This window comes from Scyliorhinus torazame, chromosome 2 (assembly GCF_047496885.1).
Source record: "Scyliorhinus torazame isolate Kashiwa2021f chromosome 2, sScyTor2.1, whole genome shotgun sequence".
Lineage (NCBI taxonomy): Eukaryota > Metazoa > Chordata > Chondrichthyes > Carcharhiniformes > Scyliorhinidae > Scyliorhinus > Scyliorhinus torazame.
The window spans coordinates 120,692,133-120,713,124 of NC_092708.1; the positions used below are offsets into that span (position 1 = coordinate 120,692,133).

At 50.2% G+C, this 20,992-nt stretch overlaps 1 protein-coding gene across 4 annotated transcripts in view; it reads left to right on the plus strand.

Moving 5' to 3' along the window:
* rapgef4a (Rap guanine nucleotide exchange factor 4a) overlaps nt 1-20,992 on the plus strand; it is a 631,693-nt gene that overhangs the window by 151,458 nt on the left and 459,243 nt on the right. For all 4 annotated transcript variants that reach the window (XM_072476111.1, XM_072476137.1, XM_072476128.1 and 1 more), the window contains exon 4: nt 17,638-17,784. In XM_072476111.1, the coding sequence (XP_072332212.1) occupies nt 17,638-17,784 (147 nt within the window). The remainder of the gene's footprint in view (nt 1-17,637; nt 17,785-20,992) is intronic.

Here is a 20,992-nt window from a genome sequence, read left to right on the forward strand (position 1 = left end):
CTGGGTGCTACATGTATCATAAGTACCTGTTTCTTGTAATTCCCAGGTCTGGCTCTTACACACGTATTGCTCACAAATTAAACATTTAAACGGGAATCGAACCGGGGACCCCAGTGCTGTGAAGCAACAGTGCTAACCACTGTACTACCATGATCATGTTCCCACCTATCCCTGATAATCTTTCACCCCCTTGCTTATCAAGATCTATCTCCCTCTACCTTAAAAATATTTAAAGACTCTGCTTCCACTGCCTTTTGAGGAAGAGAGTTCCAAAGATTCATGGCCCACTGAGAGAAAAACAATCTCCTCCTTTTTAATAGGTGACTCCTCGGACTAGATTCTCTATTTCAGCGGCTAAGTGCCGGCTCGAACGGAGAATTTGTGGGAGTTCTATGACGGAAAAATCGGCGCCAACCTCTTACCAATTCCGGGACCTTTGATTGGCTAGCAGTGGCGCCGGGTGAAACTCCCGGCTCCCGCGCCGAAAAAGATGGGTCCCTGCAGCAGTCGCGCCATATAACATGATGCCGGACGTGCGCGGACCTGACCCGCCATCCGTGGCCCACAGGCCACCCGCTGGCCGCCCCCCACCAGTCCCCCCATCCCATGCGGAAGACCCCAGCCAGCAGCACGGATCCCGGCCGAGTGTGGTGGCGCTGGACACAGTCTGCAGCCGTAACGTCGGGTTCCCGACCACTGAGACCACACGCGTCCCACGCTGTTGGGAACTCAGCCCATCGGGGGCAGAGCATCACGGGAGGGCTGCCGATGACGTGCTAACGCCGTTGCAACAGCGTGCGGCATGCAACGCGGTTTTGCCATTTCCGAGGGGGCTGAGCATGGCTGATCGGCATCAAACCGGCGCAGGTCCCGATTTGGTCATCGGAGTCAATTCTCCGCCCAATCGGCGATTACGATATCGGCGTCAGGCAAAGGTGAATCCCGCCCCACATTTTAAATAGTAACTCCTCGGGCAGGATTCTCCGATTTTGAAGCCATGGCCCCACACCCGTGTGGAAACGGTGGCGTTTTACGACTAGCATCAAGGCAGAGTAGAGCACCCGGCTCTAGCTGCCGATATTGTCCGGAGAATTGCCAGGGTCGTGGCCGCGTATGCGCACCGCGGCGGCCCGCAGCGGCTGTGCCGTGCAACATGGCGCCGGCCGCTCGCAGACCCGGCCTGTGAAATAGTGCCCCCCTTTAACAGCTTGTACGTCCCGGACCACCCCCTCACAGTGCCCCCAGACTATGGCAAAGTCCCCCCCTGCCCGCATATCGGCCCTCCCCCGACTGTGGCGGCGCTGGACTGAGTCTGCAGCCACCACGCCGAGTTCCCGACGGATGAGACCATGAGTGACCGACGCCATCGGGAACTCGGCCGATCGGGAGCGGAGCATTTGGGGGTGGGCCTCAGACAACGCCCTGAGGCCCTCGCTACGTCGCGCGTCATACTCTCCGAGTACGCAGCTTTGGAGAGGGCGGAGCATTGCAAAAGCGGCGCTGCCCCCGATTTAGTCGCAAACTGATTCTCCAGCCAATCGGTGAACGCGATTTCGGCATCAGCAACCGAAGAATCCCGTCTCTCGTTCTAGTTTGTCCCACAAGGTGAAATACCGGGGTGGATTCTCCATTCAACGCTGCTCTGATCAGAATTCCCGATCGGAGAATGGAGTGTCAAGGAAAAAACAGGGGCTGGATTCTCCGATTCTGCAACTATGTCCGCAGGAGCCATCTAGTTTTACGACCAAAAAGTCAGCACCGCCCCCGCACTGATTCTCCGTCTGGTGGGGGGCTAGCAGCCGCACCATGTAAAGCTCTCGGCTTTACCTGCTGGTACAGACGCAGAAAACTGTAACACCCCTCCCCACCTCCGGACCACTGCCCCATCAGTCCTCCCAGCCCCGCCGAAGCCACCCTGCCAATGGAAAGGCCCCCCCCCCCCCCCAGCTGTGGTGACGCTGGACACAGTCCGCAGCTGCCACGCAGGGTCCCCGAAAAGTGAGAGGACACGCGCCCATGCCGTCAGGGACTCGGCTCTGCGGGGGCGGAGCATCAGGTGATGCGCTGAGGCCGTTCCAACGAGGTGCGACGTACTCCTCGAGTACGCCGTTTTTGAGTGGGCGGAGCATTGGTAAAACAGCGCCGATCGCTGATCACGGTTTCGGCGTCGGCGATTGGAGAATCCTGCCCCAGATTTGGCGTTAGGTGCCTAACCCGTTGCGATGCTCCGATCCCCCGCCGGCGGCCCCAGCCCGCTACCTGCCCATGCTGTTGGGAGGCTGCAAATCAAGCATTTAAATAAATGTTATTGTCATTAACAGGCTCAAAGCCCCCCATTTCTTTCTGAACCCCAGAGAGGGAAATCCACCTGGGGGGCTTTGGTCTAAGTTTGCCCAAGTGTGGCCCTGATGCCCAGGTGGACCCCGAGGTGGCCCAGGAGGTCAGAGCATAACTGAGGCGCCTCTCAAAGTCCATTGAAAGGCCCCCCTTCCCCTCCACTGACAAATAGGAGCATCCTTTCCTCCAACACAGGAAGAGCGGGTCACGCCCCCCGCAGCAAGTACACACAAGGGATACCCAACCACCCTCTCCACTGACACTCCTACTGACCCCCCACAACTGAGAACTCCCATCAGGACCCTCATCAGAGACACCCCTCCACCTGCCTGAAAGCTGAAGAGCAGTCCAGGCAATAGAGTGAAAAATCATTTTCCCTTACCCTACCCTCACATCTGTTGCCTCAGATAAAAGTGTTTAAAGCAACAGCTAATACAAGTATCAGAGGCTCAAAAGCCAAGCACATTTCAAAGGGCTTCAAATCCCTTTGTGGGCGGCACGGTAACACAGTGCTTCGCACAGTTGCTTCACAGCTCCAGGGTCCCAGGTTCGATTCCCGGCTTGGGTCACTCTCTGTGTGGAGTCTGCACGTTCTCCCCGTGTCTGCGTGGGATTCCTCCGGGTGCTCCGGTTTCCTCCCACAGTTCAAAGATGTGCAGGTTAGGTGGACTGGTCATGCTAAATTGCTCTTAGTGTGCAAAAAGGTTAGGTGGGGTTGATGGGTGACGGAGATAGGGTGGAGGTGTGGGTGCTCTTTCCAAGGGCCAGTGCAGACTTGATGGGCCGAATGGCCTCCTTCTGCACTGTAAATTCTATGATGCTATGATTCTATGAAATGCAAATCTTCTGGTCAATTTCACACAACAATACATTTCACTAACCAGTGATTGACAGTGTTATTGGTCCAGACACAGCTGCTTCAGGGTTTTGTTTATTTATCTTTCCCTTCATGCAGCCAAGGCTCTTTCGGATGCCGAACGGAGGTATTTGCAAATTGAGAAAGAGGACTTGGCAGTTGTGTTTGGTGTAAAAAGGTTCCACCAATACGGTAGGTGTTTCATAATAGTAACCGACCACAAGCCCTTATTGGGATTTTTTGAAGAGGAGAAGGCAACTCCCCCTATTGCCTCCTTCTGGATACAGTGTTGGGCCTTGTTACTTGCTGCTTATGAGTACCTTTTAGAGCACCGCCCTGGAACCCGGATAGCTAACCTTGATTCATTGAGTCGCCCCTCATTGCCCACAAGTCCGGCTTCTGTACCAGCACTGGAAGAGGTTGCGATGAACCTAAATCTTTTGAGTGTCTTTGCCGGTATCTGCAAGGCAAACTTAGGCCTGGATGCAGAAAGATCGACTCTGTCTGAACTAAAGTACATGATCCTGAATGGTAGATTCCGAGGACAACCCTCAGAAGAAATGAAATCCTATCTAAGAAAGATATTCTCAGTGTTGAGGACAGTATCATTCTCTGGGGTCCCGAGTAGTTCTCCCTTGCCCAGGGCGGCATCCGATACTTATGGAACTACATAATGACCACCCTGGAGTATCTAAAATGAAAATGTCCATCAGCAGTTTGTCTGGTGGCCTGGCCTTGACTCTGACATCACGGACTTGGTGAGATGGTGCAGTCTATGTCAGGAGAATCAAAGGGAGCGAACTAATGGAAATGTTTCTAAGTGTAATTTGTGGCGGGTTTTGCTAGGGGTTTCCCACCGGCTTTGCTGGCGTGTTCCCCACCACTATCTAATGAGTAAGACGTCTTACAACACCAGGTTAAAGTCCAACAGGTTTGTTTTGAATCACTAGCTTTCGGAGCACTGCTCCTTCCTCAGGTGAATGAAGAGGTTGGTTCCAGAAACATATATATATATATATATATAGACAAGGTCAAAGATGCAAGACGATACTTTGAATGCAAGCATTTGCAGGTAATTAAGTCTTTACAGATCCAGAGAGAGGGTAATCCCAGGATGCAAGACGATACTTTAAATGTGAGTGTTTTCAGGTAATTAAGTCTACAGGTCCAGATGGAGCAACTGGAGGGAGGGATAATCACAGGTTAAAGAGGTGTGAATTGTCTCAAGCCAGGACAGTTGGTGGGATTTCTCAAGCCCAGGCCAGATGATGTGGGGTGAATGTAATGCGACATGAATCCAAGGTCCTGGTTGAGGCCGTACTCATGTGTGCGGAACTGATTTGTTTGAGGTTGCGCGGTTGTTTGAAGGCAAGTAGTGGGGGTGTGGGGATGACCTTGGCAAGATGTTCGTCTTCATCGATGACGTGTTGAAGGCTGAAAAGACGATTTTGTAGTTTCTCCGCTCTGGGGAAGTACTGGATGACGAAGGGTACTCTGTCAGTTGTGGCCCGTGTTTGTCTTCTGAGGAGGTCAGTGCGGGTTTTTGCTGTGGCGCGTTGGAACTGTTAATCGATGAGTCGAGCGCCATATCTGGTTCGTACGAGGGCATTGTACGTTGGACTTTAACCTGGTGTTGTAAGACTTCTTCCTGTGCTCACCCCAGTCCAATGCCGGCATCTCCACATCATGACTACCTAACGACACCTAGGGCACAATTTAATGGTTGCATCATGCTTAATGGAGAGCGCAACAAGCCCGTTAGATCGCGGGAGAGGCCAAAATTGAGAACCATGCCGGGCGTGATCTGTTTCGATCTAACCAGCCCACCCCCATTGGTGAAATCAGGATCCTGCTGTAGCGTGGTGAGAAACCAATGATCACCACTTCAGACCAATCTTCATACAATTGACGGGAGCGACTCCCTATCTAATGGTCTCCCCGGCCAGCGGTCAGGGACTCTGGCACTCTCCCGCGGATGGAAATGGCTAGCACGAGGGGACATAGCCTTAAACTGAGGGGTAATAGATATAGGACAGAGGTCAGAGGTAGGTTCTTTACACAAAGAGTGGTGAGGCCGTGGAATGCCCTACCTGCAACAGTAGTGAACTCGCCAACATTGAGGGCATTTAAAAGTTTATTGGATAAGCATATGGACGATAATGGCATAGTGTAGCTTAGATGGCTTTTGTTTTTTGACTTCCCATGTCGGTGCAACATCGTGAGCCGAAGGGCCTGTATTGTGCTGTATCGTTCTATGTTCTATGTTCCTCTAATTGGCTATTGACCTGCTGGAGTGTCGCTGACATCCCCTGCTGAATCTCTTGGCCGCACCCTAGTGTCTGCATCGGCTCCAGGTAAACCTGGTCCAGAGGTTCAGCATCTGACTGTGACCCAGCTGGGTCCAGGGATGCAGCAGACCTGCACATCAGCGGTGGAGGCAGCAGAGGAAGCTGGTGCCCCAATTGAAGCAGACCCCAAAGAGGAATTTGCATCAGTAACTCTTTGCCGCTCCCTCAGGAATTAAAGGTCCCCAATTCGGTTCACGCCACCCTCAACTAACCTCAGACCGATCACCAAGCGGCAGAAGGGACTACTGGGGAAGCAATGGACGTACGGGGGGAGAGATGTTATGGTGGCCACGGAGGACACGGGAGACCATCAATAGATCTCTCCATGGGCTTTGTGGAGTATGAACTTCCCTATTGAGTGGACGGGAGATTGTCCAATCGGAAACGAGCAGTGGGATTTTAAAACCTGCTGCTTGAACCCAGGCTGGTATTCTGTAGGTCTCCAGGATTGGACCTGTGCAGTAAGCTGTTGCTGTCGCTTTTTCTGTTATGTAAATAAAAGGATATGATGTTGGAAGACTGGTCTTGGCGAGATTATTATAGTCCTCTGAGAGTACATCTGGGAATTATTAATGGAAAACAAGGAAATAGCAGAAATGGTGAACAGGTATTTTGCACCTACCTTCACTGTAAAATACTTAGAAAACTTCCCAAAGATACTTGAAAAACAAGAAGTAAAAAGGAGGGAGAAACTTAAAACAATCACCATCACCACGGAAAAGGTATTGGGAAAAATATTAGACCTAAAATCTGACAAGTACCCAGGGCCTGATGGCCTGCATTCTTTGGTCTTAAAAGAAATAGTAGGGCTTCCGGTTGCGGCGATGCGGAGCTAAGCCGCACAATTCGGCAGCTCCCGCTAGAACGGACTTTTGGGCTCTCCGGAGGAGCCCCAACGGAAATTCTTTGACCGATTCCCGTGTGGGAAGGTGAGAGCAAGGTCCCCCTTCCGTCATGTATGGAGGGGACCAGAGGTGGGGCGGCGGAAAAAGAGGCTTTGGAGCAGCGGCAGAAACGAGGGGGAAAAAACAAGATGGCGGAGGGCAGAGATCGAGCAGCATGGGGGCCGAACCAGCAGGAGTTTCTCAGGCGCTGCGTGGAGGAGCTTAAAAAGGAGGTGCTGGCGCCAATGCTGATGGCGATCGAGGGGCTGAAGGAGACCCAGAAGGCCCAGGAAGTAGAGCTCCGAGAGGTGAGGGACAAAACCAATGAGAACGAGGACGAGATCTTGGGCCTGGCGATGAAGATGGAGGCGCACGAGGCGCTGCACAAGAGGTGGGCCGAGAGATTCGAGGTCCTGGAGAACAGGTCGAGGAGGAAGAATCTCTGGATTCTGGGTCTCCCTGAAGGGGTGGAGGGGGCCGATGCCGGGGCGTATGTGAGCACGATGCTCCATTCGCTGATGGGTGCGGAGGCCTCTCCGAGCCCCCTAGAGCTAGAAGGGGCTCACCGGTCCTGGCGAGGAGACCCAAGGCCAGCGAGCCGCCAAGGGCGATAGTGGCGAGGTTCCATTGTTTCGCGGACAGAGAGAATGTCCTGAGATGGGCCAAGAAAGAGCGGAGCAGTAGATGGGAGAATGCGGTGATCCGAGTCTACCAGGACTGGAGTGCGGAGGTGGCAAAGAGGAGAGCTGGCTTCAACCGGGCCAAGGCGGTGCTGCATAAAAAGAGGGTGAGATTCGGAATGCTGCAGCCAGCGCGACTGTGGGTCACGTATCAGGATCGACACCACTATTTTGAAACGCCAGAAGAGGCTTGGACCTTAATCCAAACGGAAAAATTGGACTCGAACTGAGGGTCTGTGGTTGTGAGGGAGATGTTGACTGTTTACAGGGTTGTAAATATGGGTAAAGAATGTTTCACGGGTGGGACGATGGATGGGGATGGGGGAAGAGTTTCGATGGGGAGACTGTGAGGAATGTGGGCGCCGGTGCTGGAGGGAGTGAGACCGGGGGATGGGGGAATTGGGATAAGGCCGCAACAGGAGCTGTGCCACAGGGGGCGGGGCTGGCTCAGGAAAGCGTCGGCTTTTTCCCGCGTTAGGGAGGGGCGGGAGGGATGGAGGAGCGCAAGGAGGAGGAGGGATTTCCACACGGGGGTGTCAACGGGAAGGCGGGGTCAGCAGGAGTCAGCTGACTTACGGAAGTATTACGGGGGTAGCAAAAGAGCTAGATTTGGATCCAGCGGGTGGGGGGGGGGGGGGAAATAGGGTTGCTGCTGCATTGGCCGAGGGGGAACTGTAAATGGAAGAGGTGGTCGGGGGCGGGGGTTCCCCGTCTGGGGAACTGGAGGGTGTGGGAGGCGTGGGCGCGGGACTGGCCTAAAATAGGAGATGGCTAGTCGGCAGGGGGGGGGTGGGGGGGGGGGGGGGGGGGGGGGGTGGTAGTCCCCCAATCCGGCTGATCACGTGGAATGTGAGGGGCCTAAATGGGCTGGTTAAGAGGGCCCGAGTGTTCGCGCACTTAAAGAGACTGAAGGCAGACGTGGTCATGCTTCAGGAGACACATCTGAAGGTGGCAGATCAGGTCAGGTTAAGAAAGCGATGGGTAGGGCAGGTATTCCATTCGGGGCTGGATGTGAAGAATAGAGGGGTGGCAATACTGGTGGGGAAGCGGGTGTTGTATGAGGCCAAGAACATAGTAGCGGACAATGGAGGTCGATACGTGATGGTGAGCGGCAGGTTGCAGGGGACGTGGGTGGTATTGGTAAATGTATACGCCCCGAACTGGGATGATGCTGGATTCATGAAGCGTATGTTGGGGCGTATTCCAGACCTGGAGGTAGGAAGCTTGACAATGGGTGAGGATTTCAACACGGTGCTGGACCCAGCACTGGATCGCTCCAGATCCAGGACCGGAAAGAGGCCGGCTGCGGCCAAGGTGCTTAGGGGGTTTATGGACCAGATGGGGGGAGTAGATCCGTGGAGATTTGCCAGGCCTTTGGCCAGAGAATGTTCTTTTTTCTCCCATGTATACAAGGCCTATTCCCGGATAGATTTTTTTGTTCTGGGCAGGGCATTGATCCCGAAAGTGGAGGGAACGGAGTATTCGGCCATTGCCATTTCAGACCACGCCCCGCACTGGGTGGAACTAGAGTTGGGGGAGGAGAGGGACCAACGCCCGCTGTGGCGGTTGGATGTGGGACTGCTGGCAGACGGGGGAGGGTGCGGGGGTGTATTGAAAGGTATTTGGAGGCCAACGACAATGGGGAGGTGCAGGTGGGAGTAGTATGGGAGGCGCTGAAGGCAGTGGTCAGGGGAGAGTTAATCTCCATCAGGTCTCATAGGGAGAAGAGAGAGGGCAGGGAAAGGAAGAGGTAAGTGGGGGAGATTTTAAGAGTGGACAGGAGATATGCAGAGGCCCCTGATGAGGGACTACTCAGGGAGAGGCGAAGTCTCCAGACGGAGTTCGACCTGTTGACCACAGGGAAGGCAGAGGCACAGTGGAGGAAGGCGCAGGGGGCGACTTATGAATATGGGGAGAAGGCGAGCCGGATGCTAGCACATCAGCACCATAAAAGGATGGCAGCGAGGGAGATAGGTGGAGTCAAGGATGGAAGGGGAACTACGGTGCGGAGTGCGGTGAAAGTAAATGAGGCATTCAAGGCCTTCTATGAGGAGCTGTACAGATCCCAGCCCCCAGTGGGAAAAGAGGGGATGCGACGATTCTTGGACCAACTGAGGTTCCCGAGGGTGGAGGAGCAGGAGGTGGCTGGTTTGGGGACGCCAATTGGGTTGGAGGAGCTGATTAGAGGACTGGGGAGCATGCAGGCAGGGAAGGCTCCGGGACCGCATGGGTTCCCGGTGGAGTTCTATAGGAAGTATGTAGACCTGTTAGCCCCGTTGCTGGTGAGAACTTTCAATGAGGCAAGGGAGGGGAGGACCCTCCCCCCGACAATGTCGGAGGCGATGATCTCTTTGATCCTGAAGCGAGATAAGGACCCAATGCAATGTAGGTCGTACAGGCCGATCTCGCTCCTCAACGTAGACGCTAAGTTGCTGGCAAAAGTGCTGGCTACGAGGATCGAGGACTGTGTCCCGGGGGTGATTCATGAGGACCAGACGGGATTTGTAAAGGGCAGGCAGCTAAACATCAATGTGCGGAGGCTCCTAAATGTGATTATGATGCCATCGGTGGAGGGAGAGGCGGAGATAGTGGCAGATATGGACGCGGAGAAGGCCTTTGACCGAGTAGAGTGGGAGTATCTCTGGGAAGTATTGCGGAGGTTTGGGTTCGGGGGGGGGGGTTTATTAGCTGGGTTAACCTGCTATATAGAGCCCCGGTGGCGAGTGTGGTTACTAATCGGCGGAGGTCGGAGTACATTCGGCTGTATCGAGGGACGAGGTAAGGGTGCCCCCTATCCCCCTTGTTGTTTGCATTAGCAATTGAAACTTTGGCCATGGCATTAAGGGAGTCCAGGAAATGGATGGGGGTGGTCCGAGGGGGAGAGGAGCATCGAGTGTCGCTATACGCAGACGACCTGTTGCTGTATGTGGCGGATCCAGTGGAGGGGTTTGGCGGAGGTCATGCAGATTCTAAGCGAGTTTGGGGACTTTTCGGGCTATAAGCTTAATGTAGGGAAAAATGAGCTCTTCGTGGTGAGGGGGACCAGGGAAGAGGGACAGACGGCCTACTGTTGAGGAGAGCGGAAAGGAGCTTTCGATACTTGGGGATCCAGGTAGCTAGGAGCTGGGGGCCCCTGCACAAACTTAATTTGGCGCGGCTGGTGGAGCAGATGGAGGAGGACTTCAAGCGATGGGACATAGAATCATAGAATCATAGAAGTTTACAGCATGGAAACAGGCCCTTCGGCCCAACTAGTCCATGCCGCCCAGTTTTTACCATTAAGCTAGTCCCAGTTGCCCGCACTTGGCCCATAACCCTCTATACCCATCTTACCCATGTAACTATCTAAATGCTTTTTGAAAGACACAATTGTACCCACCTCTACTACTACCTCTGGCAGCCCATTCCAGACACTCACTACCCTCTGAGTGAAGAAATTGCCCCTCTGGGCCCTTCTGAATCTCTCCCCTCTCACCTTAAACCTATGCCCTCTAGTTTTAGACTCCCCTACCTTTGGGAAAAGATGTTGACTATCTACCTTATCTATGCCCCTCATTATTTTATAGACCTCTATAAGATCACCCCTAAGCCTCCTACGCTCCAGGGAAAAAAGTCCCAGTCTATCCAGCCTCTCCTTAGAACTCAAACCATCAAGTCCCAGCAACATCCTAGTAAATCTTTTCTGCACTCTTTCTAGTTTAATAATATCCTTTCTATAATAGGGTGACCAGAACTGCACACAGTATTCCAAGTGTGGCCGTACCAATGTCTTGTACAACTTCAACAAGACGTCCCAACTCCTGTATTCAATGTTCTGACCAATGAAACCAAGCATGCCGAATGCCTTCTTCACCACCCTGTCCACCTGCGACTCCACCTTCAAGGAGCTATGAACCTGTACTCCTAGATCTCTTTGTTCTATAACTCTCCCCAACGCCATACCATTAACTGAGTAGGTCCTGGCCTGATTCGATCTGCCAAAATGCATCACCTCACATTTATCTAAATTAAACTCCATCTGCCATTCGTCGGCCCACTGGCCTAATTGATCAAGATCCCGTTGCAATCCTAGATAACCTTCTTCACTATCCACTGTGCCACCAATCTTGGTGTCATCTGCAAACTTACTAACCATGCCTCCTAAATTCTCATCCAAATCATTAATATAAATCACAAATAACAGTGGACCCAGCACCGATCCCTGAGGCACACCACTGGTCACAGGCCTCCAGTTTGAAAAACAACCCTCTACAACCACCCTCTGCCTTCTGTCGTCCAGCCAATTTTGAATCCAATTGGCAACCTCACCCTGGATCCCGTGAGCTTTAACCTTCTGCAACAACCTACCATGCGGTACCTTGTCAAAGGCTTTGCTAAAGTCCATGTAGACAACGTCTACTGCACTGCCCTCATCTACCTTCTTGGTCACTCCCTCAAAAAACTCAATCAAATTTGTGAGACATGATTTTCCACGCACAAAGCCATGCTGACTGCCCCGAATCAGTCCTTGCCTCTCTAAATGCTTGTAGATCCTGTCTCTCAGAATACCTTCTAGCAACTTACCTACTACAGACGTTAGGCTCACCGGTCTGTAGTTCCCAGGCTTTTCCCTGCTGCCCTTCTTAAACAAGGGCACAACATTCGCCACTCTCCAATCTTCAGGCACCTCACCTGTGGCTGCCGATGATTCAAATATCTCGGTTAGGGGACCCGCAATTTCCTCCCTAGCCTCCCACAACATCCTGGGATACATTTCATCAGGTCCCGGGGATTTATCTACCTTGATGCGCTTTAAGACTTCCAGTACCTCCTCCTCTGTAATATGCACACTTCTCAAGACATCACTATTTATTTCCCTTAGTTTCCTAACATCCATGCCTTTCTCCACCGTGAATACCGATGAGAAATATTCATTCAGGATCTCACCCAACTCTTGTGGCTCTGCACATAGATGTCCTTGTTGATCCTTAAGAGGCCCGACTCTGTCCCGAGTTACTCTTTTCCCCTTTATGTATCTGTAGAATCTCTTTGGATTCTCCCTTGCATTATTTGCCAAAGCAATTTCATGTCCCCTTTTTGCCCTCCTGATTTCCCTCTTAACTCTATTTCGACAATCTCTATATTCTTCAAGGGATCTACTTGATCCCAGTTGCTTATGTACGTCATATGCCTCCTTCTTCTTTTTGACCAGAGTCTCAATATCTCGAGTCATCCAGGGTTCCCTACTTCTACCAGCCTTGCCCTTCACTCTAAAGGGAATGTGCTTACCCTGCACCCTGGTTAACACATTTTTAAAAGCCTCCCATTTACCAGCCGTCCCTTTGCCTGCCAATAGTCTCCCCCAATCTACCTCTGCAAGTTCCTGTCTGATACCATCAAAATTGGCCTTGCCCCAATTAAGAATTTTAGCTCTTGGGCCAGACCTATCATTCTCCATAGCTATCTTAAAACTAATGGAATTATGGTCACTTGTCCCAAAGTGATCCCTCACTAGCACTTCTGTCACTTGCCCTTCCTTATTTCCCAAGACGAGGTCAAGTTTTGCCCCCTCTCTAGTCGGTCCATCCACATACTGAATGAGAAATTCCTCCTGAATACACTCAACAAATTTCCCTCCATCCAAGCCCCTAATGCTATGGCTGTCCCAGTCAATGTTGGGAAAGTTAAAGTCCCCTACTACTACCACCCTATTATTCTTGCAGCTATCTGTAATCTCCTTACATATTTGCTCCTCAATTTCCCGCTGACTATTTGGGGGCCTGTAGTACAGTCCTACCAAGGTGATCTCTCCCTTCTTATTTTTCAGTTCCACCCATATAGACTCAGTGGGCGAACTATCGGATATATCCCCTCTAAGTACTGCCGTGATGTTCTCCCTAATCAAAAACGCCACTCCCCCTCCTCTCTTACCTCCTGTTCTATCCTTTCTATAGCATCTGTACCCCGGAACATTGAGCTGCCAGTCCTGCCCCTCCCTTAGCCATGTTTCAGTCATAGCTATAATATCCCAGTCCCATGTGCCCGTCCATGCCCTGAGTTCATCCGCTTTGCCCGTCAGGCCCCTTGCATTGAAATAAATGCAGTTTAATGTAGACCTTCCTTGCTCTCTGCCCTGCTTTCTCTGGTCATGCTTTACACACTCTCCCTTCCTGCCTTTTGTTTCTGTCCCCACTGACTTCCTACATCGGTTCCCATCCCCCTGGCACATTAGTTTAAACCCTCCCCAACTGCACTAGCAAACACCCCCCCGAGAACATTGGTTCCGGTCCCACCCAGATGCAGACCGTCCGATTTGTACAGGTCCCACCTCCCCCAGAATCGGTCCCAATGTCCCAGGAATTTGAAACCCTCCCTCTTGCACCATCTCTCAAGCCACGTATTCATCCTAGCTATCCTGTCATTCCTACTCTGACTATCACGTGGCACTGGTAGCAATCCTGAGATTACTACCTTTGAGGTCCTACTTTTTAGTTTAACTCCTAACTCCCTAAATTCAGCTTGTAGGACCTCATCCCGTTTTTTACCTATATCGTTGGTGCCTATATGCACCACGACAGCTGGCTGTTCACCCTCCCCCTCCAGAATGCCCTGCAGCCGCTCCGAGACATCCTTGACCCTTGCACCAGGGAGGCAACATACCAACCTGGATTCTCGTTTGCGTCCGCAGAAACGCCTGTCTATTCCCCTTACAATTGAATCCCCTATCACTATAGCTCTGCCACTCTTTTTCCCGCCCTTCTGTGCAGCAGAGCCAGCCACGGTGCCATGAACCTGGCTGCTGCCACCTTCCCCTGGTGAGCCATCTCCCCCAACAGTTTCCAAAACGGTAAATCTGTTTTGGAGGGAGATGACCGCAGAGGATCCCTGCACTGCCTTCCTACTCTTCCTCTGTCTGTTAGTCACCCTTTCCCTATCTGCCTCAGTAATTTTAATCTGCGGTGTGACCAACTCACTGAATGTGCTATCCACAACTTCCTCAGCATCGCGGATGCTCCAAAGTGAGTCCATCCGCATGTTGCCACTCTCGCTAGCGGGCAGAGTACAGTCGATTAAAATGGTGGTCCTCCCGAGGTTTCTTTTTGTATTCCAGTGCCTTCCAATTGTGATCACTAAGGCCTTTTTTAAGAGGGTAGGCAGGAGCATTATAGGTTTCTTGTGGGCAAGCAAGACCCCGAGGGTAAGGAGGGGGTTCCTGGAGCGTAGCAGAGACAGAGGAGGGCTGGCGTTGCCGAATCTGGGTGGCTACTACTGGGCAGCCAACATGGCGATGATCCGTAAGTGGGTGATGGAGGGAGAGGGGGTGGCATGGAAGAGGTTGGAGATGGCGTCCTGCAAAGGAACGAGCCTGGAGGCGCTGGTGACGCCACCGCTGCTGCTCTCGCCGACAAGGTACACCACGAGTCCGGTGGTGGCGGGAACGCTAGTGATCTGGGGGCAGTGGAGATGACACAGGGGTGCGATGGGAGCCTCGGTGTGGTCCCCGATCAGAGATAACCATCGGTTTGTCCCAGGAAGGATGGACGGGGGGTTTCAGAGCTGGCATCGGGCAGGGATTAGAAGAATGGGGGACCTGTTCATTGATGGGACGTTTGCGAGCCTAGGGGTGCTGGAGGAGAAGTTTGGGCTACCCCCGGGAAACGCGTTCAAGTACATGCAAGTGAGGGCGTTTGTGAGGCGGCAGTTGAGGGAATTTCCGCTGCTCCCGGCACAAGGGATTCAAGACAGGGTGATTTCGGGCATATGGGTCGGAGAGGGAAAGGTGTCGGCGATATACCAGGAGATGAAAGAAGAGGGGGAGGCTTTGGTAGAGGAGCTGAAGGGTAAATGGGAGGAGGAGCTGGGGGAGGAGATTGAAGAGGGTCTGTGGGCTGATGCCCTGAGTAGGGTTAATTCTTCTTCCTCGTGTGCCAGGCTTAGCCTCATACAGTTCAAGGTTATTCACAGAGCGCATATGACGGGGGCGAGGCTGTGTAGGTTCTTTGGGGTGGAGGACAGATGTGGGAGGTGCTCAGGAAGCCCGGCGAACCATGCCCATATGTTCTGGTCGTGCCCGGCACTGGATGGGTTCTGGAGGGGTGTTGTGAGAACTATATCTAAGGTTGGCGGAAGTCCAGGTCAAGCCAAGTTGGAGTGGCGGACGAGCCGGGAGTGCAGGAGGCGAAAGAGGCCGGCATTCTGGCCTTTGCGTCCCTGGTAGCCCGGCGAAGGATCTTGTTAATGTGGAAAGATGCGAAGCCCCCCAGTGTGGAAGCCTGGATAAATGATATGGCAGGGTTTATCAAGTTGCAGAGGATAAAGTTTGCCTTGAGAGGGTCTGTGCAGGGGTTCTCCAGGCGGTTGCAACCGTTCCTAGACTATCTTGCGGAGCATTAGATGCAGTTCGGTCAGCAGCAGCAGCAACCCAGGGGGGAGAGGGGGGGGGGGAGGGGAGGGGGGGCATCTCTTTAGGGGGGGGGAAGAAGGGTGGCTGGGGAAGGGGGGTTTTCCTGGGGGCACTTGAGCAAGAAAATACATAAATGTCCAGGAAAGTTGATATGTGCGTGAGTAATCCAATGTACAAAGTTCTGTATTATGTTGATTTGAGATGTTTATGTCTTGCTATGCAACTTTTCTTCTCTTTTTGTTACGGGGGGGGTTTGTATGGTTGAAAATTTTGTTGAAAAATTCTTAACAAACATATTTAAAAAAAAGAAATAGTAGAGGCACTGATTTAATCTTCCAAAATTCCTTAGTTTCTGGAAAGGTCCCAGTGGATTGGAAAAGAGCATTATTCATGAAAGGAGGGAGATAGAAAGCAGGAAACTATTGGCAGTTAGCCTAACATCTGTGATAGGGAAATTGCTAATATCCATTATCAAGAAGATTACAACAGGATATTGAGAAAATCATAATGGCAAAGTCAACATGGGTTTGTGAAAGGGAAATTGTATTTAACTCATTTATTGAGCACTTTTAGGAAGTAACAGGCAAGCCAGGATTTACTGGGGAGCCTGTAAATGAGGCATACTTGGATTTCTAAAAGGCATTTGTTAAGGTGCTACATCAAAGCTTACTGCACAACACAAGAGCTAAAGTTGCAGGAGGTAACAAATGAGCATGGATAAAGGATTGGTCAGCTAACTGGAAGCAAAGAGTAGGAATAAGTACTGCGCTGTATTGTTCTATGTTCTATGTTCTAAGTGGATCTTTCTCAGGTTGGCAATCTGTAACTAGTGGAGTGCCACAGGGATCAGTGTTGGAGCCTCAACTATTTACAATCTATATCAATGACTTGGATGAAGGGACTGTATATATGGCAGCTAAATTTGCTGATGGTGCCAAGATAGGTAAGACAGTAAGTCTCAAAGAAGATAAAGAGTCTACAAAGATATATGGATAAGTTAAGTGAGTGGGCAGAAATTTGGCAGAGTATGGCGTGGGATAATGTGAACGTGCGCACTTTGGCAGGTTGAATAGAAAAGTACACAACTTAAATGGAGAGTGATTTCAGAACTCGATGGAACAGGGGGATGATCCGGGTGCACATTTAAAGAATGCAGATTGTTGATCCTTCCCTCTGTCCCTATTCTCTCTCTCTCCCCCCCCCCCCCCCCCCCAGTCTGTGATCCCCCCCCCCCAGTCTGTGATGCCCCCCCCCCCCCCCAGTCTGTGATGCCGTTCCCCAGTCTCCCATCTTTTGATCTTATAGTCAACATCTTTTCCATAGTCAACATCTTTTCCCAAAGATAGAGAACTAGAGAGCATAAATGATGATGTGGAGATGCTGGTGTTGGATTGGGGTGAGCACAGTAAGAGGTCTTACAACACCATGTTAAAGTCCAACAGGTTTGTTTCAAATCACAAGCTTTCGGAGCATTGACTTCTTAGAGGGCGTAGGTTTAAGGTGAGAGGGGAGAGATACAAAAGAGACCCCAGGGGATATTTCTTCACACAGAGGGTGGTGAGCATCTGGAATGAGCTGCCAGAGGCCGTGGTAGAGGCGGGTACAATTTTTTCCTTTAAAAAATAGTTAGACAGTTACATGGGCAGGGTGGGTATAGAGGGATATGGGCCAAATGCGGGCAAGTGGGACTAGCTTAGTGATAGAAATTGGGCGGCATGGCCAAAGGGCCTGTTTCCATGCTGTAAACATGTATGACTCTATGACTCTATCCCTGACTTTATCCTCCTCAACAGCCTTCTATCCCCTAGCAGCGGCCCAATCGTCGTTTTCTCTTTGCTGACTAGCTGTCTGTGTTGTGTTGGCATCATTGTAATTAGGCTTGAGGCCCAGTGTTATAGTGGGGGAGTGGGGTGCCTCAGACCTCACCACACAACTGCAGGAATCCCCCTCTGTATCTTACCATTTACCCAAAGATGGGCACATCCAATGTCTATCCCCCACAAGACTGCAGAAAAGGATAGACTCTGAATAATAGAAAAAATGTTTGAGGAACTAGATTATTTATAATGTGCAAGAGTGTTACACTAATTGTCCAAAATGTAATAATTTTTTAAAACATTTTGCAATTTTGATTTATAATTTTTGAAAGGATGCTGTTGTGCTCTGTACTCTGGGAATTGGAACAGCTTTTGGAGAATCAATTCTGGACAACACTCCCCGCCATGCTACAATTGTTACTAAAGAGTACAGTGAGCTTCTTCGGATTGAACAGAAAGACTTCAAAGCACTTTGGGAGGTAAATCTGAAAACAGCATGTACTTTTTGATACTTAAAAAAAGATATGCAATTGTTTTGAATGGTAAACTTTGTGCCTGTTTAATATAATGTTCAATGAACTACAGTATTGTTGTTTGCAAATGCTCCTGAGTCGGAGGATGCAATGAAATTCAGCAATCTAAACAAACAGCTTTGAGTAATTTGATATCACTGGTTTTGGTAGAGTATAGTTGTTGGGAGGGCCAGCAAGCAGTCGACATTGATGAATTGCAGAAGAGCCAGAGTTTGCGCTGCCTGAAGTTTAAAAAAAAATATTCCTTCACAGGATGTGGGTTGCACTGGTGAGGCAACAGCCTTTATTGTCCATCTGTAATTGTTCTTGGGAAGCGGTGATGAGCAACTTTCTTTTTTTAAAAATAAGTTTAGAGTACCCAATTCATTTTTTTTATATTTAAGGGGCAATTTAGTGTGTTCAATCCACCTACCCTGCACATCTTTGGGTTATGGGGGCGAAACCCACGCAAACACGGGGAGAATGTGCAAACTCCACACGGACAGTGACCCAGAGCCGGGATCGAACCTGGGACCTTGGCGCTGTGAGACTGCAGTGCTACCACTGCGCCACCGTGCTGCCGTTAAGAACAACTTTCTTGAATGCAATCGAGACGCCATGATCGGAGGACAGTTAAAAGTCAACCACATTGCTATTGTTCTGGAGTCAAGTCTAGGCCAGTCTAGATGAGGACCAAAGAGTTTCTTCCCTAAAGGACATTTGTGAACCAGATGTGTTTTTTAATGACAACCTGGTAGCTTCATTACCATAATTACCGATACGGGCTTTTTATGCCAGAATTTATTAAATGAATTAAATTTAAATTTCCTCAGCTGCCATGATTGGGGTTTGAACTCTTGTCTCCAATCCTCTAGACAAGGTTCCTGGAATATAGACAATGTGGAAATACATTCAACAGTAACATTCAAACGGCAATTAGTTATGTAATTTAACAAAATAGAACTATTTTTAGTATGTAGCACTATTTTGTATGTAGTGGTTTAGCACAGTGGGCTAAACAGCTGGCTTGTAATGCAGAACAATGCCAGCAGCACAGGTTCAATTCCCGTCCCGGCCTCCCCAAACAGGCACCGGAATGTGGCGACTAGGGACTTTTCACAGAAACTTCACTGAAGCCTGCTTGTGACAATAAGCGATTATTATTATTAGTACACATAAACGATTTGGAGTAAAATGTAGCTGGTCTGATTAGTAAGTTCGAGGATGACACCAAGGTTGGTGGAGTGGCAGATAGTGTTGAGGATTGTCAGAGGATACAGCAGGACACGGATAGGTTGGAGACTTGGGCAGAGAAATGGCAAATGGCGTTTGATCCAGACAAATGTGAGGTAATGCATTTTGGTAGGCCTAACATAGAAGGGAAATATACAGTAAATGGCAAAACTCTTAGGAATATAGAAAGTCAGAGAGATCTGGGCGTGCAAGTTTACAGATATGTGAAAGTGATAACAAAAGGTAGTCAAGAAAGCATACGGAATGCTTGCCTTCATTGGACGGGGCATCGGGTATAAAAACTGACGAGACATGCTGCAGTTGTCGAGAACATTGGTAAGACCGCACTTGGAATATTGCACACAATTCGGGTCCCCACACTACCAGAAGGATGTGGAGGCTTTGGATAGGGTGCAGAGGAGGTTTACCAGGATGTTGCCTGGTCTGGAGGGTGTTAGCTATGCAGAGAGACTGAATAGACTCGGTCTGTTTTCATTAGAATGACGGATGTTGAGGGGTGACCTGATAGAGGTCTACAAGATTATGAGGGGCATGGATAGAGTGGAGGGGTCAGTCACCAAGGGGCATCGGTTTAAGGTCCATGTGGCAAAGTTTAGAGGAGATGTGCGAGGTTTTTTTACACAGAGTGGTGAGTGCCTGGAACACACTGCCAGGGGAGGTTGTGGAAGCTTAACATTAATGGTGTTCAAAAGGCATCTTGACAAACACATGGATAGGATGGGTATAGAGGGATACGGCACAAGGATGTGCTGAGGGTTTTGGCCAAGGTTAGTATCATGACCGGTACAGGGTTGGAGGGTTGAAGGGCCTGATCCTCTACTGTGTTGTTCCTTGTTCTAGACAGAAAAAGCCAGAAAGGGAAACTCATTGGATTGAAGGCCTTCCCTCTATGAATGATTCCAGGAAACCAGAACCTTTATCATGTAAATTCTGTGGAAAAAACTTTGGGAAAGGAGACCACTACTTGTTTTTTTTTCCTCCTTTGGGACACCCAAGGGCCACTTTCCAGGCCTACCATAAAGTTCCTGCTGTCATCTCTGGGAAATTATAACACAGACAGAAGGAATAGAAAATTAACTGCAGAGCCAGGTATCATCTCCACTGTAACCTGTATGCAACTGTTGGGGAGGGAAAGGCCAACACCACTTCTGACAAAGATCAGGAGAGGAACATACAGGTTAGGCAGTGAGGTGGTGGTAGGCTTCACTGCCTGGATTTTCATTCATTCTCCGCTTTGGTGGGATTGCAGTGCCGCACCCAGCTTATGAAGTAATTGAAAGTGGCATACCGACAACAATAAATACAGAATCAGCCCACAAGAGGTTAAATTCACCTTTCAGAACAGATTAAAAAGGGAAGGGGAAAGAAACGTATAGATAAAAAGGTTAGTGTCCTGACAGCACTTAAATAACAAATAGGAGATTGCTAAATGGCTGCAGTTTTTAACATGATATGAAAGACGGCATAATTTGTGAAATTAAGGTAAATTATGAGACACAGGGAAAGTATAAATAACTGAGGAAGTGGGTGGTGATAGAAATAGAAGCAGGTAAAAGAGAGCAGGCTCCAGAAGCCTAAGAGAACACAATAAGCGCGTCTACATCAACAGTCTGACTGAAGATCTTAACTCCCAATTATCAACCTGCCTATCTACTGATAGGCTGATATACCTGTCGAATGTTGCCAACTTTTCATGGTAGGGAAAAAGTCAGGAAATACTGAAGTTATTGACTGATGCTAAATTTAAATCATTCCGCCCCTTGATGCCAGGAATGCAATTGGGCAGAGAATCCGGCAAAATCCGCCAAAATCGCACCTGGCCCCACTGGAGACAGCAGCATAATCCTCACCCCGCACCGGCATCGGCATGCAAAACTGGAATTTTCATGCGTTTAAATATCATTAACGGGTTGAACCCAAT